The sequence below is a fragment of the Macrosteles quadrilineatus genome, unplaced genomic scaffold, assembly GCF_028750875.1.
Source record: "Macrosteles quadrilineatus isolate MER2022 unplaced genomic scaffold, UCM_ALF_1.0 Scaffold_1__1_contigs__length_201487025, whole genome shotgun sequence".
Classification (NCBI taxonomy): Eukaryota; Metazoa; Arthropoda; class Insecta; order Hemiptera; family Cicadellidae; genus Macrosteles; species Macrosteles quadrilineatus.
In genome coordinates this window covers 3253043-3272235 of record NW_026542594.1, presented here as the reverse complement: position 1 = coordinate 3272235, position 19193 = coordinate 3253043, and the positions used below count along the sequence as shown (strand labels likewise).

At 35.3% G+C, this 19193-nt stretch overlaps 1 protein-coding gene across 2 annotated transcripts in view; it reads left to right on the top strand.

The window, feature by feature from the left end:
- LOC129004438 (ubiquitin-like domain-containing CTD phosphatase 1) overlaps positions 1–19193 on the top strand; it is a 44555-nt gene continuing 25362 nt past the window's right edge. For both annotated transcript variants that reach the window (XM_054433034.1, XM_054433026.1), the window contains exons 1-2: positions 1–199; positions 5005–5231. In XM_054433034.1, coding sequence (XP_054289009.1) covers positions 40–199; positions 5005–5231 — 387 coding nt within the window. In that variant the 5' untranslated portion in view covers positions 1–39. The remainder of the gene's footprint in view (positions 200–5004; positions 5232–19193) is intronic.

The following is a 19193-nucleotide window of genomic DNA, read 5'->3' as shown; positions in this document are numbered from 1 at the left end:
ACAAAGTTAGACTGGCCAGGCCTTCCGCTTTATTAGACAATGGAAAATGAAGTTAAATGTGTTGTAAAGTGGAGTGGTAAAGAATATGAAGTTGATTCATTATCTGAAAACGACACAGTCGGAACACTTAAAGATGCAATTTATAAAAGAACCGGAGTAAGGCCTGAGAGACAGAAACTGCTCAATCTAAAATTTAAAGGTTAGAACAGAGTTAGGTTTATAAAGTAGACCTAGGCCTGGAAGCTACATTAAAAACATACCGTGTTTATTAACTTAAGTTATTAATTTATAATTATATTATAACTAATAAAATCTGTTGGCTTAGCTCTTAACTTTACCATAACTTACAACTTTTTACCGGTAAAAATTTGCCGATTTAGGACTAAATAAAAATTTACATCAAATTTATAGAAATTTCAAGGAGAACCTCAATTAAACAACTAGGCCCTAAGTTTATTCTCATTTGTTTTTAAGTTACCGTACTTATTCATTAAAAAAAAGATTTATGAAGATGATTTATGGTAAGTTAAGTTAGGCTATTGGGTTCCCCACTGAGTGCGGCCAAGCGGCAATAATGAGGGTCGAGGCGCCTTGGGGGTGGACAAGGCTGCACTTTAGATTACGTCCTAAATTTACTCACATAGCCTACTGCAGTTTGGTTAAGGTTAGGTTTAGTTTAGAACAGCTTCATTTTATAATCAGCTAATGTATAGGCTACACTAGGGCCTAATGTAGGCCTAAGTTATAATAGTAAATGTAGGACGTAAACTTAAGTGCAACAATGGACAATAGACGGATTATCAGACCTAAAACTCCCCAGTGGTCCAGGGAAAGCTTGTTGTAGAGGGTAAAAACTTATACTTCCAGGTAGTACCGGTAAGTTTATGTAATTGTGACAAGCAAGAAAGCCAGTACGGCAAGCACTATGCGGTAGTTCCTATCACACAGGGAGCAGAGTCTTCCTCCAGCGTGCGTAGTAGGCTACAATATGGGAAACGAGTGCAAGGGGGGTTAGGAGAAGCGAAGGTGTTGGACTTTGTGCTAGACACCTTTTAAGTGAAGATATCAAGTTTGAGCTAGACAGTAGTGCCTACTGTGGCGCAAGAGTTTTTTGTTTTGTTGGGGGCTCAAGAAACAGACACTTACTTACGGTACCTTTGGAAAATATCTGGAATAGCTTGACAGTAGAATTCTCCTCACTTCAGTTCCCACTTATGACTCATCTCTGCCACTGTTTGCATATTAGCCTATCATTGACTACATCTTAAGTTAATCCCATTGTTTGTAGGCTATTAATGTTTTATGTCATCTTTTCATTACTCATTAATGTCGGTTGCTTTTGTAAAATCGGGCGAGAAACATATTAACTTATCAATTGGTTACCGTAGCAAAAAGATAAGTTACTGCCGTGTTTTTGCTCTGATTGATTGATTCTGTCGGGGCGGACCTTGTCCTTTACACCATCACGTGTAATGAACCATATTTTTGGTCATATTACATAATTATTTAAACAAACTGAATACAAAACTAAAATAGCCTAACGGATAGTTTTGCGCATGGTTTCTCGTCAGTGACGATGACGAACATTTTAAGTATATGGTTTAAATGGGAGTGTGACTTGTAGTTTTCTCAAAAGTTCATGGGTACTTTGGGCTTTATGGATATCCAATGTCTCTGTTCGGATGTTTGTCCTTTATGCGTTGCCTAACCATTCATCCGAACACCATGAAACTTTAGAAAGTTGCTTTACATTTGACTGGGGTTGTTTGTATAAAAAAAATTGAAAATTCCATCAGAGCTCTGCCCTAGTGGTCATTATAAAGTTACAATGTTATCTTTGTGGATAAAAGATTTGTTTACATTTGAACAGATGAATACTTTTGAATGTAGGGTACACTCTTAGCCCTAGAAGTGGCCAATGGTCCTGGCGGGACCATTTCACCGTGCACCCTTAGAATGGCCATGGTCCCGCCGGGACCATTTATGTCCAAACATTTTTTAACGCTAAAAACTAATTGATAATTATCTTTAAAGTGCATAATTCATATACCATTCGAAAGATAACATTCTAAACTTTCATTTTATTGTATAAACGAACCTTCTAGCGTCAATATGTCAACGTAATTGCAATTTAAATTTGAATGAAAATTTCCGCGCGAATCTACTTCCACTTGTAGTGTTGCGTAAGCGCTAAACACATAAAGTTAAGAAAATCATAGCGAGGTTAGTTTGTTCCCTATCTGGATGCGAGTTATACCACTAGATAGCAGTAGGGTTGCTGAATATTTTGGCATAGATTATTTTATCAATACATCGATAGCAAAGAACATATGATTTTTAGAAAACACGTAATTTTACAAAAAATAACAAATGGCCAATAGTCCCGCCAGGACCATTTCTAAAGTCGAAATATATATATAATGGAATATTTATAACTATTCAAATATAATATCCTTTTGTAGCGTAGGAAACGCAGAATAATTTAGTGTTGAGAAATGGCAGCCCTGCTCACTGTAATTTCTGTGTTCTGTCAGCAACAAAAGAAAATTGCCATCTGACCAAGTTACTCTGTTTGTTTTGTGCGGATCAGCTGACTTACGTTTTGAAAGTAAATATTGTTCGGCGAATATCTTGGGAATCATTCTAATTTCAGATTTTAGCGAATTTCCCATATAGGGAATAAGCTATTACCGTAGTACTCATGGTAAGACCTGGACGCGGGACCGATTTTTTTTTTCGTTTTGAGGTCCCTAGAGGCCAAAAACACCATCCGTTCAAATTCATATATATATATATATATTTATATATTTATATATATATATATGTGTCCGTTAGCACGATAACTCGAGCAAAAATGATCCGATTTTGATGAAATTTGGTACAAACGTGTAAACCTACGTTTATTCGAACGAGTTCGCAATCCAGCATGATCGGACCATGGGAACGGGGGTTTACGGGGGGTTTTATGGGGTAAAAATAGGTTTTTCCTATTTTTTACCCAAAAAACATAAAATTTAGCAATTTCTTTTCAAACCATTTTGTAGAGCTTAAAAAAACAAATAATTTAGTATATTGAAGCGTTATTATGCGCCTAATGGTTACGGAGAAAATTCCAAAAAATTGTAAATTTAAAATTCCAATGTTATTCTTATGGAGAATAAGTAAACTGTTGTAGTTTGCTTGTTTATGAACATATTTTGATCAAATTTGAAAAATATTTTTATTTCTTACTAACTATTAACATTTTACAAAAAAAGAACAGTTTTACCCTCCCTGATGCAGCAAACCTAAGTACTTGTTAAACTAATTCTATTTAAATAGGGAATAAATGTTATATTTTTAAGTAGACATTTCAGTGTAAATCCAATCAGTCAAATGGAAATTCGCTTAGTCTGCAGGTTTGCTGCGGCGGGGGTATTTTGTAGTTATGTAGTGTATTTTGTTAGTAATGTTTATGTGTTTTAGGCCTAACAGTAATCTTTATGCATGAATATAAACTGGAAAGTCTAATATCTGAATTTTTTTACATAAACGGTAAATTTTTAGTTTTTTTGTATCATAAACGGGTAATCAAAAATTGTTTACTGCCTACAATGTGACATATTTGTATTCCTTAGTTTATAACTTACAAGAATATGTGTAGGCTACTATATTATTATCACTAATTACCTTACATGAGTTATCTCCTAGTTACTAATTATTCGTCTCACGTGACAAACCTTGCGATTTTTCGTATTTTCTTACATAACACATGTAAATAAAAATATTTCCCCCATGTGTTATACATTTCTATAAAGAGAATTGAATGTAGGCTACTATCACATTTTTATAATATGTTTGGCCTACAAAAATCTGTAAAAAATTTTTTTACAAAAATGTCTTTGAATTTTTTTCTATGTAAACGGTAAATTTTTGGATTTTTGTATTATAAACGGGTAATCAAAAATTTTTTACTGCCTACAATGTGACATATTTGTGTTTCTTAGTTTATAACCTACAAGAATATGTGTACCTACTATATTATTATCACTAATTACCTTACATAAGTTATCTCCGAGTTACTACTACTCGTCTTATGTGACAAAATTTGAATTTTCTTCATTTTCTTACATAACATTTGTAAAAAAAATATTTTCCCCATGTGTTATACATTTCTATGTAGGGAATTGAATTTACTACAAAATGTATATAATGGTTTTGGTCTAAAAATTATACTGTAATAATAACAAGACTTTACTTTTGAAATTTCAATCAGAATTTTTTATGATTTTTTTATTTCGCAAAAAAGTTACTAACTCAGATTCAATTTTTATTTATATATTCAGATTCTCCTGCTTTTTTTGAATAAAATGAATACAAACATTGATAGGTTGAGTCCATATTTGTAATTTTGACAGATTTTTAAAAAAAGGTCTGCAAAATCACCAAAATGGGTTGGCCATTCCCCACTTCTAACATTGGCCACTGCTAGGGTTAAGGAAACAGCTTGTATTTAATAAGAATCAAAGAAAATTGACAATATTTCAACCGAATTTATAAGTTGGGTTCTCTGATATTCAACAATTTTAAAAAGTGAAGGTTCATCAATAGAGAGTCAGCACTACTTTTTCTTCTCCCCATGGTGAAGCACGGGTAAAGCAGCTAGTGTTATTTAAATTGATTTAGGTAAAAATCCTATAAGGCAATTGGAAATTTGCTTAGTCTGCACGTTTGCTGCGAGGGTTAGGAATAACATTGCCTAATTATTTTACTCATAGACCTATGAATCCTATGATGCTGTAATTTTAATCTCTGCAGTGAAAGAAATGTGCGTGGTGTGAGGCTTACTCTGGCTCCTGATCCAGAGGGATAAAAACATTGTACAATATAAGTTTAGGCCTACGGTACATCTAAAAGAGTTGTGCTTTTATTTCAAAATAGATTACCTTTTCATAAAATTGTAGGGTTGATCTATTATGTTTAGCTTAATGCTTGGATGTACATTTAATTTTAATTTTGATGCAGGAAAAATGCCAGAAAATGAGTGTCAACTCTCACTTATCAAAATCAAACCGGGATTCAAGATCATGATGATGGGATCTTTAGAAGAGGACATTGCTGACGCCAGCACTCCACCTGAGGACTTGCCAGAGGTTTTTGATGACTTTGATATTGAAGATGAAGAGGAAGTCGCAATTGAAAACAAAGAAGTGTATCTTGCCAAAATTGAGAAGCGAATTCGAGAGTATGAGGTAATTTAAGTGGGTTTTAGATAATTTAATGATTTTTTTATACAGCCTATGCCTAATCATGGTATGCCAAGAAGTCAAAAGTTAACTAAAAGAAAGAAATTTATGTTTGGGGATAACCTTTAAAAAATTCCTAATCACAATTTCGGGTTTTCCCAATTTTTCACTCACATAAGCCTATAACAAAGTATATCAAACAAATCAAATAGAATCGCCTTTATTTGTCTTATTATGTCAGTGATGTAGATATAAAAGTAACCTAATTTTGCTTTAGAATTGGAGCAAATCTGTATTGTAATTTAAGAATTTGTATTTAAAAAACTTCCCTGAAAATGTTCAATAAATCCTCCCTAAGGGCACAAACCTCAATTAAAGGCTTGTTTTCAATCACATTTAGCTAGAGATGGGTGTTATAATCTATTTATTTAATACGCGAGCAGGTTTTTTCTGACAATTACTCCTCTGAAACTACTGAACCGATTGACATGTTTTTGGTGTCATTGGAAAGAGTGTAACTTGAAGTTGTGCAGGAAACTTTTTTTAGGAAATAATTAGAGAGTGAGGCCCTGGGGCCCTTTTAAAGTTTTGTATTTCCCCATAAGATTAACTTGGGAAACAAAAATTGTTATGAAACTCCAGCTGCTGTAGGAAATTAAAAGTGAGAAGAAGAACGTATGTTAATTGTAAACAGTCAATAAGTTTGCTTATTAAATGGTTTGCTACAGACATTTACTGACTCGGTTGAAATGAAATATTTAGGCCTACTATTTGAATTTGGGTTGGCGTAAATATTACAGTGGAAAAAAGCGAGAGAGCCTGGATAATTTTATATACTAAAAAGAAAACTGAATTAACACTGTGCTGCATTTCTTGGTAATCATTGAAAGAGCCGATTTGCAAACTATGGAAACATAGGAAAGTCATAGAACACCACCAAGGAGAAGAAATAGAAATAATGTTTTTTTTTAGAATTTATAATCGTTAAAAAACATGATCAGCTTTTGAAAAATAATATTTACAAGAAATGTTGATTATATCGATCTGTTATGTAGGCTACATGTTGAGAATTTCAATAATCTTTGAGTCAAATCTTTTAAAGCCATGAGAAATTATGACTGTTATTCGTTTTAAAATAACACCTGTAATACTTAGCAATTGCTTGAATTCGAGCAACAGGTACACTAGTAGATTATAATAGATAAATTTTATTAGACAAGCTACATAGAATAGGTATAAAAGATAGAGCTTTTGATTGGATGAAATCATATTTCACCAAATAGGAAACAGTTTGTCCAAATCGTAAACCTTTCTAACAACTTCAAACATTATTACAACTCTCAACTTAGAAATTAAAAATGGCATAACACAGGGATCAATACTCTCAACTTTATTTTTCAACTGTTATTTGGCAGACATACCAACACCGACTGGCACAAGTAAATTAGTTCTATATGCTGATGATGCCACTTAAACAATATCAGATAAAACTCAGATAAATATCAGTTAAGAATAATATGACCACTTTGACTAGTTACTTCACTCAGAATAATTTAGCAATAAATAAAGAAAAAACAATTTTCATGAACTTTAAAACCCCACGGTCTGCAAAATATCCATTTGAAAGTCTATATATCGGAACAAATCAAGTACCTAATTAGTAAAACAAATAAAACTAAATTTGTAGGTCTAATAATAGATTAAAATCTAAACTGGAACTCCCATGTACAAGAATTAATTGCTAAAATATCTTCAGGTGTTTTTGCCATTAGCAGATTGCAGTATTTCTGTGAAACTGAAACCTCAAAACTAGTTTATTTTTCATATATACATTCAATAATATCTTATGGCATCTCCTTATACGGTTGTACAAGCTTAAATAATATGTATACAATTCTTAAATATAAAAAAAGCGGTGAGGCGTATATTGAAACCTCAACGAAAAACACATGTAAAAGAATATTTTATTTCACTTAAAATAATGACAGTTTATGGGATGTATATATATGAAACTATCATCCACTTCAAAATGGGAACATACTCTAAAACCATTAGGAAGTACTCGTGAGTATAATACTAGAAATAGAACCATTTCACCGATCTCACTCAGCATTATCGCCCCAAACAGGAAACGAGTAGACGGTCAGACACTAGGTTGGATATCCCAAGGATTTGGTTATTCCAAGGTCGGATATGAGGGGTTCTACTGTATTAGCGAATTTCCCAATAGTAAAGTAGCTATTATGGTAGGTGGCACGGTAAGACCCTAGACCCTGGACCGATATGCTTTCTCATTTTGATGTCCCTAGAGGCCAAAAACACTATCTTTCAAATTGTTATATCTTATCTTACTAATATTATAAATCTGAAAGTTTGTGAGTTTGTGTGTGTGTTGCTCAATTACGCATAAACTACTGGACGGATTGGGCTGAAATTTGGCATGATGATAGCTCACATTCCCGATTAACATTAAGGCATATTTTTATCTCAAAAATCCTTTTGGGCTCCGCCCCAGTGGCTATGTAGTTCCCCATGTTAACCTTATGAGTATTCATATTTAAAGGGAACTAGGGGCTTGTAGGGGCAAAAGCCCCTAAAAAAACAAAATACATAAATTTTTTATCAACTTTCATTGGTCATTTATAAATAAGCACTGATTTTCTAGCATTATAATATAGTTTACAACACAAAATGTATACAATCTTACTAATATTATAAATCTGAAAGTTTGTGAGTTTGTGTGTATGTTTGTGTGTGTGTTTGTGTGTGTGTTTGTGTGTGTGTTGCTCAATCACGCATAAACTACTGGACGGATTGGGCTGAAATTTGGCATGACGATAGCTCACATTCCCGATTAACATTAAAGCATATTCTTATCTCAAAACCCCTTTCGGGCTCCGCCCCAGTGGCTCTGTAGTTCCCCATGTTAATCTTATGATTTTTCATATTTAAAAGGAATTAATGAATCTTAACAGCTGTTTCAATTAAACAAGTTGGTTCTGTTCTATGATATTCAATAGCATAAAAGTTAAAAGGATTACCAACAGGGTGCAGCACTATTAATTTTTTTTTAAATATATGACAACAGCTAATTTCCAACCAAAAGGTGAGTGAGCGTAGCGAACGAACTTCAACCTGGAGGCGAGTTAGCGTAGCGAACGAGCTAACCTGAAGGCAAGTGAGCGCAGCGAACGAGCTCCAACCTAAAGGTGAGTGAGCGTAGCGAACGAACTTCAACCAGGACGTGAATGAGCCATGCGAATACTTATGAAGTTAAACGGGGCGAAGCCCGCGGGTACAGCTAGTATATTATATACAGTAGATACATTTACATTTAAATGGTGGTTTGTAGGGACAATAGCCTCTAAAACAGTAAACTTTTTTATTTTGAAAATAATAAGCATAAAAAACAATTAAAATTTGGTTTAATTCAAGTTTTATTTACATGAATTGAAATCACTACTTACTTACCGTATTGCATTTGATAATTAGTCAGAACCTCTGGATAAACTATGTTTTTTGTATATGAATTGTTTTCTGTATTGTTCTGTTCTCTTGTATTTGCCATATATACTCTGATTCCATCTGATGACTTGACTCTGCTAAATGCAACATATAACTGTCCGTGTGTTAAAACTGGTTTATCTAAGTAAACTCCAGCTTTCTGGAAGGTTTAGCCTTGTGCCTTATTGATAGTTATAGCAAAGGCAAGTCGTAAGGGAAATTGCAGTCTTTACATGTGGAAAGGCATGTTAGGATCTGTTGAAATAAGCTTTATTCTAGGCAAAAATATTATATTTCCCTTTCCAGATCCCGTAATAATTTCTAATTTTATGCATTTGAAAGCCAACACCTCGGCGACGCGGCCTTCCTCCGTTGTTCATTACTATATTTAGGTAGAAAAGAAGAAATACGATAAGATAACTATAGATCACCATAACTAAAAATTATACATTGCTGTAGTAAACAAACTGAAAATCATAAAAAGTACAGCTGGTATCTATATCAAAGGCTATGAGTACACAGATTTTCAGAAATACAACTAATACAAATCTGTGGCACAGCTGTTTTAATTTCAAAAGGATGTAAACAAATTAAACCCCATGTTGTTTTAATGGGAAAAGTTTTATTCTGTTGCGAATTTATGGTAAAAAAATAAGAAAAATGAATAGTTTTCCCTCAAAATTCACGTCAAGACCTTTAAAATAAGACCCCTCCGATCCTTCTACGGTCATCCAGTCACTCACAATTTCTTTACAAAAATTTGACTTACAGAATTATATATATAGATTAAAGAATTTAGTCAGCTGTTTCAACTTTACAAGTTGGTTCTATAATGTGCAATAGCATTAAAATTTATAAGGTTTCCCAACAGGGTGCAGCACCATTAATATTTTGTTTTTGCATATATGACAACAGCTAATTTGAGCTAAGCAGCAACAAAAAGCTGTGATACACAATGAGAACTGTCAAAGTAAGATTGTTTACAGTTAGGTTTGAGTTTTTAATTTAATGAATAATTTATGATATTGTGCGAGTGTTTGATAATTTATTTATTTTTTCTAATGTTTAGGTACAGTGGTATAACATTATGGCAATGGTAGATGTGTTATACTATATCAAACCGTAAATTTATGAACCAAATTTTATCAAACTGTGTCCTCCCCCCATTGCAAACGCAAAGCTTGAGTATAACTGCAATAAGCATTTTATACTTATATGCCAACCCCGTACGAAGGGCGGGTGCTCTGCTAGTCTATTATATACCTTACTTTACCTCCTTGGCCATTCAAACCTAAGCTGGTTTTTGGCCTCGCCAACAAGTTGCCTCCACTGTTTTCTCTCTGCTGCTTGGTCAATTTTTGTCCCCATCCGCTACCCCACCATAGTTTGGATCTTCTTAGCGGTCTGGCAAACTTCAGGAGACTGTTTTCTTCTCTTCTCGCTATGTGTCCTGCCCACCTCAATCTTCGGCTCTTAACAATAGTTACTATATCTGGGTCTTCGTAAAGTTTTCGGAGTTCTCTGATCCGCCATATTTCATTTTATTTTATAGGTTCGAAAATCTTTCTTAATAAATCTTTTTCTCAAAGACGATTAATCTCCTTTCGTTTTGCCATACTAGTCGTCATGACCATCCTTTGCAACGGGAAGGGAACGCTAAAGAGAAAAATCATGTTCGTAGATCTGCTGTTTGAAAAATTATTAATTCAAAAATAAATGTCCATAATTTTGATAAAGCAACAACGGAATAATTTTAAAACACGTGGCTTATATCAATTTGGCAATTCTAACATTAAAAGTAGGGCTAATTCAAGTATAAGAACAACATTGAAACTTCGAAAGCCATCAGGGCAAATCCCTATGAGTGTATTACAATAAAAAATGACTAGGTCTATTAAGCCTGTCGTATATTGGCTCTGTTCATGGAAAAAATCAGCTCAGTTGGTAAGTAGGTTTCACTTTATTGACATACTCCAAACTTTCACTACTATAATATTAGGCCCTTCCATTCAAGTCATTGAGTTGATCAGTAATGTGTAACAATTGATATACTCTATTGCCTCCCTAATTATCATTTATTGAAGTTGGCCACTTCAAAAGATGAATTAACACCTTTTTGAGTTGATGAGCGCGCAATCAGCTCAAATAAAAAAATTAGAGGATCATTTCAAACAATTACTCCAAACCCAACCAGACAATAGCCATTGTATCAGTTCACCAGCTCAACTGATAAGGATGTTTCTACTGATAAGAGAGTAGCCTGGGGCAGAGCGGTCCAAACCTTGAAGAAGACCAGTTGTACCTGTCTGAAGATTCTTCATGTTGTCTTCATGAAGATTGAAGAATATTCACCCTCGCACTTTATGTGGATTTTAACCATTTATTTTTAAATGGATGAGGTATGTTAATGTTATATTCTATATGATTGAATTTCAGTTACATAAATTGCAAAATTATGATATTTTATCCAGAGTTAATTACCAAATTCAAACCACATGTTCTTGTATCATGTAAAAACAATCCGGTTCAGGTCTACTCCTCAAAAATTGAATATTTTGTTGGAATATTAATTTATTAGGTTCATTAAATGTATTTTTAAACATTTCATGTGTCCAAAATAACTTTAAAAATCTATATCAAGTTAGTCTGTGGAAAATAATACAACAAAGTGAATATTTTATTTATGTATTTAAATTAATTGAAGAAATAATTATCTTTTGAAATTAGTCTACTGTTTCCTAGAATAAATAATGCTTTGAAATTATAATTAAATTGTCATATAAAAAAATTAATATTACTATTTTAGTACCCTTTAAAAAAAATGTTAATTTCATTCACAAGTAAATATGCTACTTAGTTCTTAAAGAGGTAAACTAAAAAAAGAAACAATAATACACTGGTTTGTACTGCATTATAGTTAATTTATTGTAATTTGTAAAAGTGTTCAATTAAATGTTAGCTTTGTTCTGTTGAATGTTTTGAAGGGTAAAATATTACCAATTAATTAGTTGAAACTGAATATGTGTTATATGTGATAAATAATATTGTATTGCCACTCATGAAAGGATAAAACACAAAGTATATTAAATTGTATGTAAATCTTGTGTATTACTGAGAAATTAATAGTTAACAAATGAATGAGTTATTTAAATACTGTAAATAGTTTGAAGTTGGAAATGTTATTAAAGTAGAATTATGTAGCACACATTAGTATTCAACTAACTGATGAATTTAAATGATGTATCCCATATCGAGTATAATATTTTTAATTGGAGATTCTGTTGAACAAACAATAATTGGATTACAGTAGGCCTTGATGTAAATATCAGTACAGTACTTAAAACAGAATATTTGTATTCAACATATTCAATTTAATCTATTATTTGCTTGTTTTACTTCCAACACAATTAATGTTTTATTTGTATAAAGTATAGTGTAGGGTAACTTAATGATGGATTAATTAAAATAATTGTTTATTTTATGGAGAACTTGCAAAAGGATTAAACAATTATGTAACAGCATTTATGTGTATATTTCGGTAATTGCTTAAGACTATTTATTGGGTTTATTGTACAGGGTTTTTGTGAGCCCTTCACACCATACTTGGAGGATCTACTGTGACAGCCTACAGGACTTGCCTACTGTGATTACCAGTATCTTCACACCTATCTGGACCTCATTGACCCCGTGACCTGTGTGCTATCTACTTGTGTGAGACAAATCGGTCTAGACCGGAATTCCCTTGATAGCTACCTTGTGCGGTGGACTTGGTGAGTGACACATTTACCTATTATTTATTGCCTGGACTTAACAAGGACTTATTGGAGGACAGCTCAAGACACTTGGACTATTCACGCCTGCCCGGATTAATCTTTTAGGTTAAATGGGGCCCCGGTCATTGAGTTTTCATGTATTTGTAATTTAGCTAGTAAGATTTTGGTTAGTGTTTGTTATTGTATTTATATGTCTTTGAAACTGTGCATTTAGGTGAGCTATTGAATGCTTTGAGCTTCAGAAGGGAGACTATCTGATCTAGAATTATATTCTGTTTCTTATCCAGCCATTTGAGCACACCTCAGAGGGAAAGATATTACATTGATTGCAATACTGTATTCACAAATCAATTGATTTATCTATTTATTTATTTGTATAGTTGCTAGTGATTGTCAATTGCTCTTGATTGCCTTAATTTCAAAGGATTAGATCCTTGGTTGCATGGGAATGTAAATCATAAATTATTGTTCTATTGACCTTGTGTATTATCATATTTGGTATAATAAATTCTCTAGCATGGCCATGTACACAAGCGTTGTTGTGTTCCTGTGTACTGTCTAGTTTAAAAATTTATTGTTGTATGTTGGTTTAATTATTGATTGGTTGATTACTTTTGACACTTAAAAGGATTTTGAACTTAGTAAACTACCCAAAAGTTCTTGGTTAGTAGTAAACTATATAGCCTGAGTTATCTAGTCATATCATCAACTGATAAGGGGTATGTGAGTTCTATGCTAAACTGGGTAACCATTTACTACTGCTGATTATAAGTGAACTTGCTGATAATAGTATTATTGTTGTTGTCATTTTGGAGTAATAATTGGTTTGAATTTGGTAAGCTATTAGCCGCCCAGCTGATTGTTTCTTTTTATTATCTCATCCAAAATATCATCCCATGAGTACAGGAGAACTTCCTTGTTGGACCCTGTTTAAATTCTACTCTACAACACGGTGGCGCCCATAATAAACACTAAGAACATTCAGTTTGGATTATTTAGTAAGGTGTAAGCTTTGAGTTGGACCACCCCTTCTCCCTGAGAAAGCTGAGGCAAATTTGGGAAAGGTTACGAAAGGTTACAAATGGCGCCCTGCAACGTGGGGCCTTGAGTAGTAAAAAGGAAGCTTATACCTGGTTTAATATTATCTGGTTTACTCTTATATGAACTTTAGTTATTCTCTCTTAAATTTGGTGGCAACAATCAACATGTCTGCGCACAACATGAGAAAAGTTGAGGTTGCGTATGAATTGAAAATTCGGGGACTTTCAGCCGATGGTTCTGCTGGGGATCTGCGTAAAAGACTGTCAAAGGCAATGGCTAACAATGTACCTGTGGATGATGCTATAGTCAATTCCTTGGACCCAGATGAAGAACTTCAATGTTGCAAAGATATATTCGAAGATGTACATAGTCTTGTTTCTGAATATGAGGGTGACTTCAATGACACTGAGTACCAACGTATTTCCACCAGGCTTTGGCACTTGTATCCACGCATTGGGCGTATACCAATAGTTACAACTGACTCTGGAGATTCAAAAGAAGATACTAGGGGAAAATTGCTGGAAGAGACTAAGAAATTAATGGATTCTTTTCTTGTAGATCCCAAGTCCAAACAAATTTCAAACCTTGATAAGGTATCGAAAGAGAATCTAGCGGGATCTTCGTCCAAACCACAAGCTGTTCCTGCCCCATTGACTTTGTCAGACGGCACAATTGGAGATGTAGATGGCAACAAATCTTCATTACCGAAACATAACTTGGTTGAATCACGAAGCTACCAGAGAGTTGAGTCACTTAGCCCATTTGTGTCTAAATCCGTTCCCGTGTACAAGTGGGGTTTGAAATTCGATAACCAAGCCAAACAAACTGTTGGAGCATTCCTAGAGCGTGTGGAAGAGCTTTCTAGAGCTAGAGGTGTCACTCATAAGGAATTATTTGAGTCTGCTGTGGATCTCTTTTCAGGTCAAGCTCTCATTTGGTATAGGTCAGTTCAGTCTAGAGTCAACTCTTGGGAAGAATTGAAGCGGGAGATGAAGATTGTCTTCCAGGCACCTGATTACAATTTCCGGCTAATGCAAGAGATCTTTAGTCGTACTCAAGGAGAAAATGAAAGCATTGATCTTTATATTGCAGCAATGGAAGGTTTATATAGTAGACTGTCTGAGAAGGTTCCAGAGGCCACTAGATTAGCACAGATTTATCACAATCTGCACCCTCAGCTCCATGATAGACTGGCGTTATGTGACATCCAAACATTAGAAGACCTACGGTGCATGGGAAGGAAGGTGGAAGCTAGCCGACTTCGAGCATCAGTACCAAGACAGCATCCAAGAAGTGCAGTGACCTTAGAGCCTGATTTGGCTTATGAAGAAGGAACCCATCGTAGAGGACCTTGTTCATCAGGGAAAGTTTTTAGTTTAAACCAACAATCCTTACAGAGAACGGGAAGACCTCAAGACAGACCATGTTGGAATTGTGGAGAGTCAGGACATATGTTTAGGTTTTGTAAGGAGCCTATGAAGAGATTTTGTTATGGCTGTGGCAATCCTGACAAGACCAAGAGAGATTGTAACAAATGTAGCCCTCCAAAAAACTTGTAAACTTGGGAGCCAGCACTAATGTTCAGGTTGACTCCCAATATTCTCAACCAGCTATAAAACTTAGCTACTTGTTCCAGTCTGACAAAAATGACAATCGGCTATATCTTGATGTTAGAGTTTTTGGCAGGAAAATGAGAGCTCTTCTGGATTCAGGAGCTACTCATACAGTCTTAGGTAAAGATGGCCTTTGGGTGATGGATAAATTTCCAGCCAAACTGAGAACGACACCAACCCGATTTGTTGAGCTCGCTGATGGAAAACAAAAACATTTGGTTAGCGGATATATACAGTTACCAATTACCCTGGAAGGTCGGACAAGAAGCTTGCCCGTAATAGTTGTTCCGAGTCTTCAACAATCGCTTATTCTAGGCATTGATTTCTGGAATAAAATGCAAATCATTCCTTATGTTCATACTAAGACATGGGAGTTTGCACCTGATGTGAGAATTAGTGAGATGAGCACTCTTCCTGAACCAGAGGGAATTCTTTCAGAGGATCATCTTAGTGAAACACAGAAGGCTGAACTTCAAAAATTTCTTTCTGACCAGTTTAAAGAAGAAGGCGATCAGAAGACCCTGGGACGAACTACATTAGTGGAGCATGTCATTGATACCGGAGATACTCAACCGATCAAACAGAGATACTACCCCATGTCACCAGCTTTGTTGAAGACTGTTCATGAGGAACTGGACAAGATGTTGGCCTTAGGAGTTGTTTCACCCTCAAAAAGTGCTTGGTCAAGTCCAATAGTGATGGTTGATAAACCAGATGGCACAAAAAGATTTTGTGTGAATTTCAGGAAGGTGAATGATGTGACAAAACGAGACGCCTATCCCTTGCCTCAGGTGACCACAATATTAGACCGTCTCAGAGATGCCAGATTTCTAACTACACTAGACGTTAAGTCTGCATATTGGCAGATTCCCTTATCGCCAGGAAGCAAGGACAAAACTGCTTTCACGGTTCCAGGTCGTGGATTGTTTGAGTTCAACACCATGCCGTTTGGGCTTCACAATGCCCCAGCAACCTGGCAACGGTTCATCGATTCTGTTCTGGGTGCGGATCTTGAACAACATGTCTTTGTATATCTTGATGACATTATTATCGTAACGCAGACTTTTGAAGATCATCTAGAGGTGTTGAGAAAGGTTTTCCAGCGTCTTCAAGCCGCAAATGTGACCCTTAATAAGGGAAAATGCCACTTTTGTCGGAGCGAGCTACGCTATCTGGGTTATGTGGTAGATGTTAGAGGACTTCGGGTTGACCCTGAAAAGGTGGAGGCAATTACCAGGATACCAATTCCAACTAGTCAAAAGTCAGTCCGTCAATTTTGTGGTACTGCATCGTGGTATCGCAGGTTCATTCCCAATTTTGCCAGTCGACTGTACCCTTTATCGTCCCTTCTCAAGAGAAGCAATAAATTCGTGTGGACAGAAGAGGCTCAAAAATCTTTTGATGATATACGGAGCTGTCTTGTTAAGGCGCCCATCCTTAGATGTCCTGACTTCAGCAGACCTTTTACAATCTCGTGTGATGCCTCTGGAGTTGGTCTTGGAGCTGTTTTGAGTCAGACAGATGAACAAGGGGAACATGTGATCGCCTATGCCTCACGCACATTAGCAAGGGCGGAACAGAAATTTTCTGCAACTGAGCGGGAGTGTTTGGCCGTGATCTGGGCCGTTGAGCGGTTTAGACCGTATGTAGAGGGCACTCACTTTACAATTGTGACAGACCACTATAGCTTATTATGGTTGCACAATCTGAAGGACCCCCAGGGTAGGTTAGCACGTTGGGCCCTGCGTCTACAACCCTACAGCTTCAATTTGATTCACAGGAAGGGTAAGGAGCATGTTGTGCCTGATATGCTGTCTAGGTCCCTGGAAATGGACGAAAATCCAGTAATGGTAGCCAGAATTGATGGAACTGAGGATAAATGGTATACGAAGATGATTCAACAAGTTACGGAACATAGTGACAAATACCCTTCATGGCGAGTCGATGGAAATGTGTTGTGGAAATTGGTCCCTGTTTGCACAAGATTGGGTGATGGAAGTTCTGAGTGGAAGAAAGTGGTTCCAAAAGGAGAGCGTTCTGAAATCATCCGGATGTGTCATGACGTACCGACTGCGGGTCATATGGGCTCTTTCAAAACCTGTTCTAGAGTTAAACTGCAATATTATTGGCCCAAGATGCAGGAGGATATTGCAAGGTATGTCTCCCGTTGCAAGATTTGTCAAACGACTAAAAGTGACCAACAAAAACCCACTGGATTCATGGGAGCTCGTCGTGGTGTTTCAGAACCTTGGAAGATGATAGCCTCAGATTTAATTGGGCCCCTGCCAAGATCTACTTCTGGGTACAAATACATTTTGGTAGTGACAGACACCTTCAGCAAATTCACCTTATTGTTTCCTCTACGAGCAGCAACAAGTTCACTAGTAGCAAAACATTTAGAACAAGATGTCTTCTTGATATTTGGAATTCCAGCATACCTCGTTTGTGATAACGGATCTGAGTTTACTGGAAGGGCTCTAAAGATGCTGGCTAATGAATATAAAGTCAAGATTTTGTATAATGCCAGTCGACATCCTCAAGCAAATCCTGCCGAGAGAGTAAACAAAACTATTGGAAATATGCTACGAGCTTTTGTAGGCGATAACCACCGGCTATGGGATAGAGAGCTTCCCAAGATTGCTTTTGCTCTCAGAACAGCCAAACATGAGACTACTAACTACTCACCGGTCTTCTTGAATTTTGGAAGAGAGTTGCTTCTTAGAACAGAACCTGCTGAGTCCATTGAAGATGGTCAAGAAGTAGAAGAATCTGAAGATTACGGCTGCAAGATGAAAGGACTGAAGACACTGTACCAGGAAGTTCAACAGAGGTTGGATGACGCTTACAGCAAAAATTGTGCGAGATATAATCTTAGAAGACGACATTTGGAATTCAAGGAGAATGATCAAGTCCTCAAGCGAAACTTTCCAGTATCTGATGCTGCAAACCATTTCTGTGGAAAGTTGGCACCCAAGTTCACTGGTCCATATATTGTGGCAAAAAGGATCTCTCCTATAATTTATCAACTGAAGAAAGAAGATGGCACTCTGATCAGAAATTGGCACATCTCTGACCTCAAACGTTACATCGCATAAGAAAATTTGGGAAATTTTCTAAAGGAGGAGGAGTATTTGTAACAATTGATATACTCTATTGCCTCCCTAATTATCATTTATTGAAGTTGGCCACTTCAAAAGATGAATTAACACCTTTTTGAGTTGATGAGCGCGCAATCAGCTCAAATAAAAAAATTAGAGGATCATTTCAAACAATTACTCCAAACCCAACCAGACAATAGCCATTGTATCAGTTCACCAGCTCAACTGATAAGGATGTTTCTACTGATAAGAGAGTAGCCTGGGGCAGAGCGGTCCAAACCTTGAAGAAGACCAGTTGTACCTGTCTGAAGATTCTTCATGTTGTCTTCATGAAGATTGAAGAATATTCACCCTCGCACTTTATGTGGATTTTAACCATTTATTTTTAAATGGATGAGGTATGTTAATGTTATATTCTATATGATTGAATTTCAGTTACATAAATTGCAAAATTATGATATTTTATCCAGAGTTAATTACCAAATTCAAACCACATGTTCTTGTATCATGTAAAAACAATCCGGTTCAGGTCTACTCCTCAAAAATTGAATATTTTGTTGGAATATTAATTTATTAGGTTCATTAAATGTATTTTTAAACATTTCATGTGTCCAAAATAACTTTAAAAATCTATATCAAGTTAGTCTGTGGAAAATAATACAACAAAGTGAATATTTTATTTATGTATTTAAATTAATTGAAGAAATAATTATCTTTTGAAATTAGTCTACTGTTTCCTAGAATAAATAATGCTTTGAAATTATAATTAAATTGTCATATAAAAAAATTAATATTACTATTTTAGTACCCTTTAAAAAAAATGTTAATTTCATTCACAAGTAAATATGCTACTTAGTTCTTAAAGAGGTAAACTAAAAAAAGAAACAATAATACACTGGTTTGTACTGCATTATAGTTAATTTATTGTAATTTGTAAAA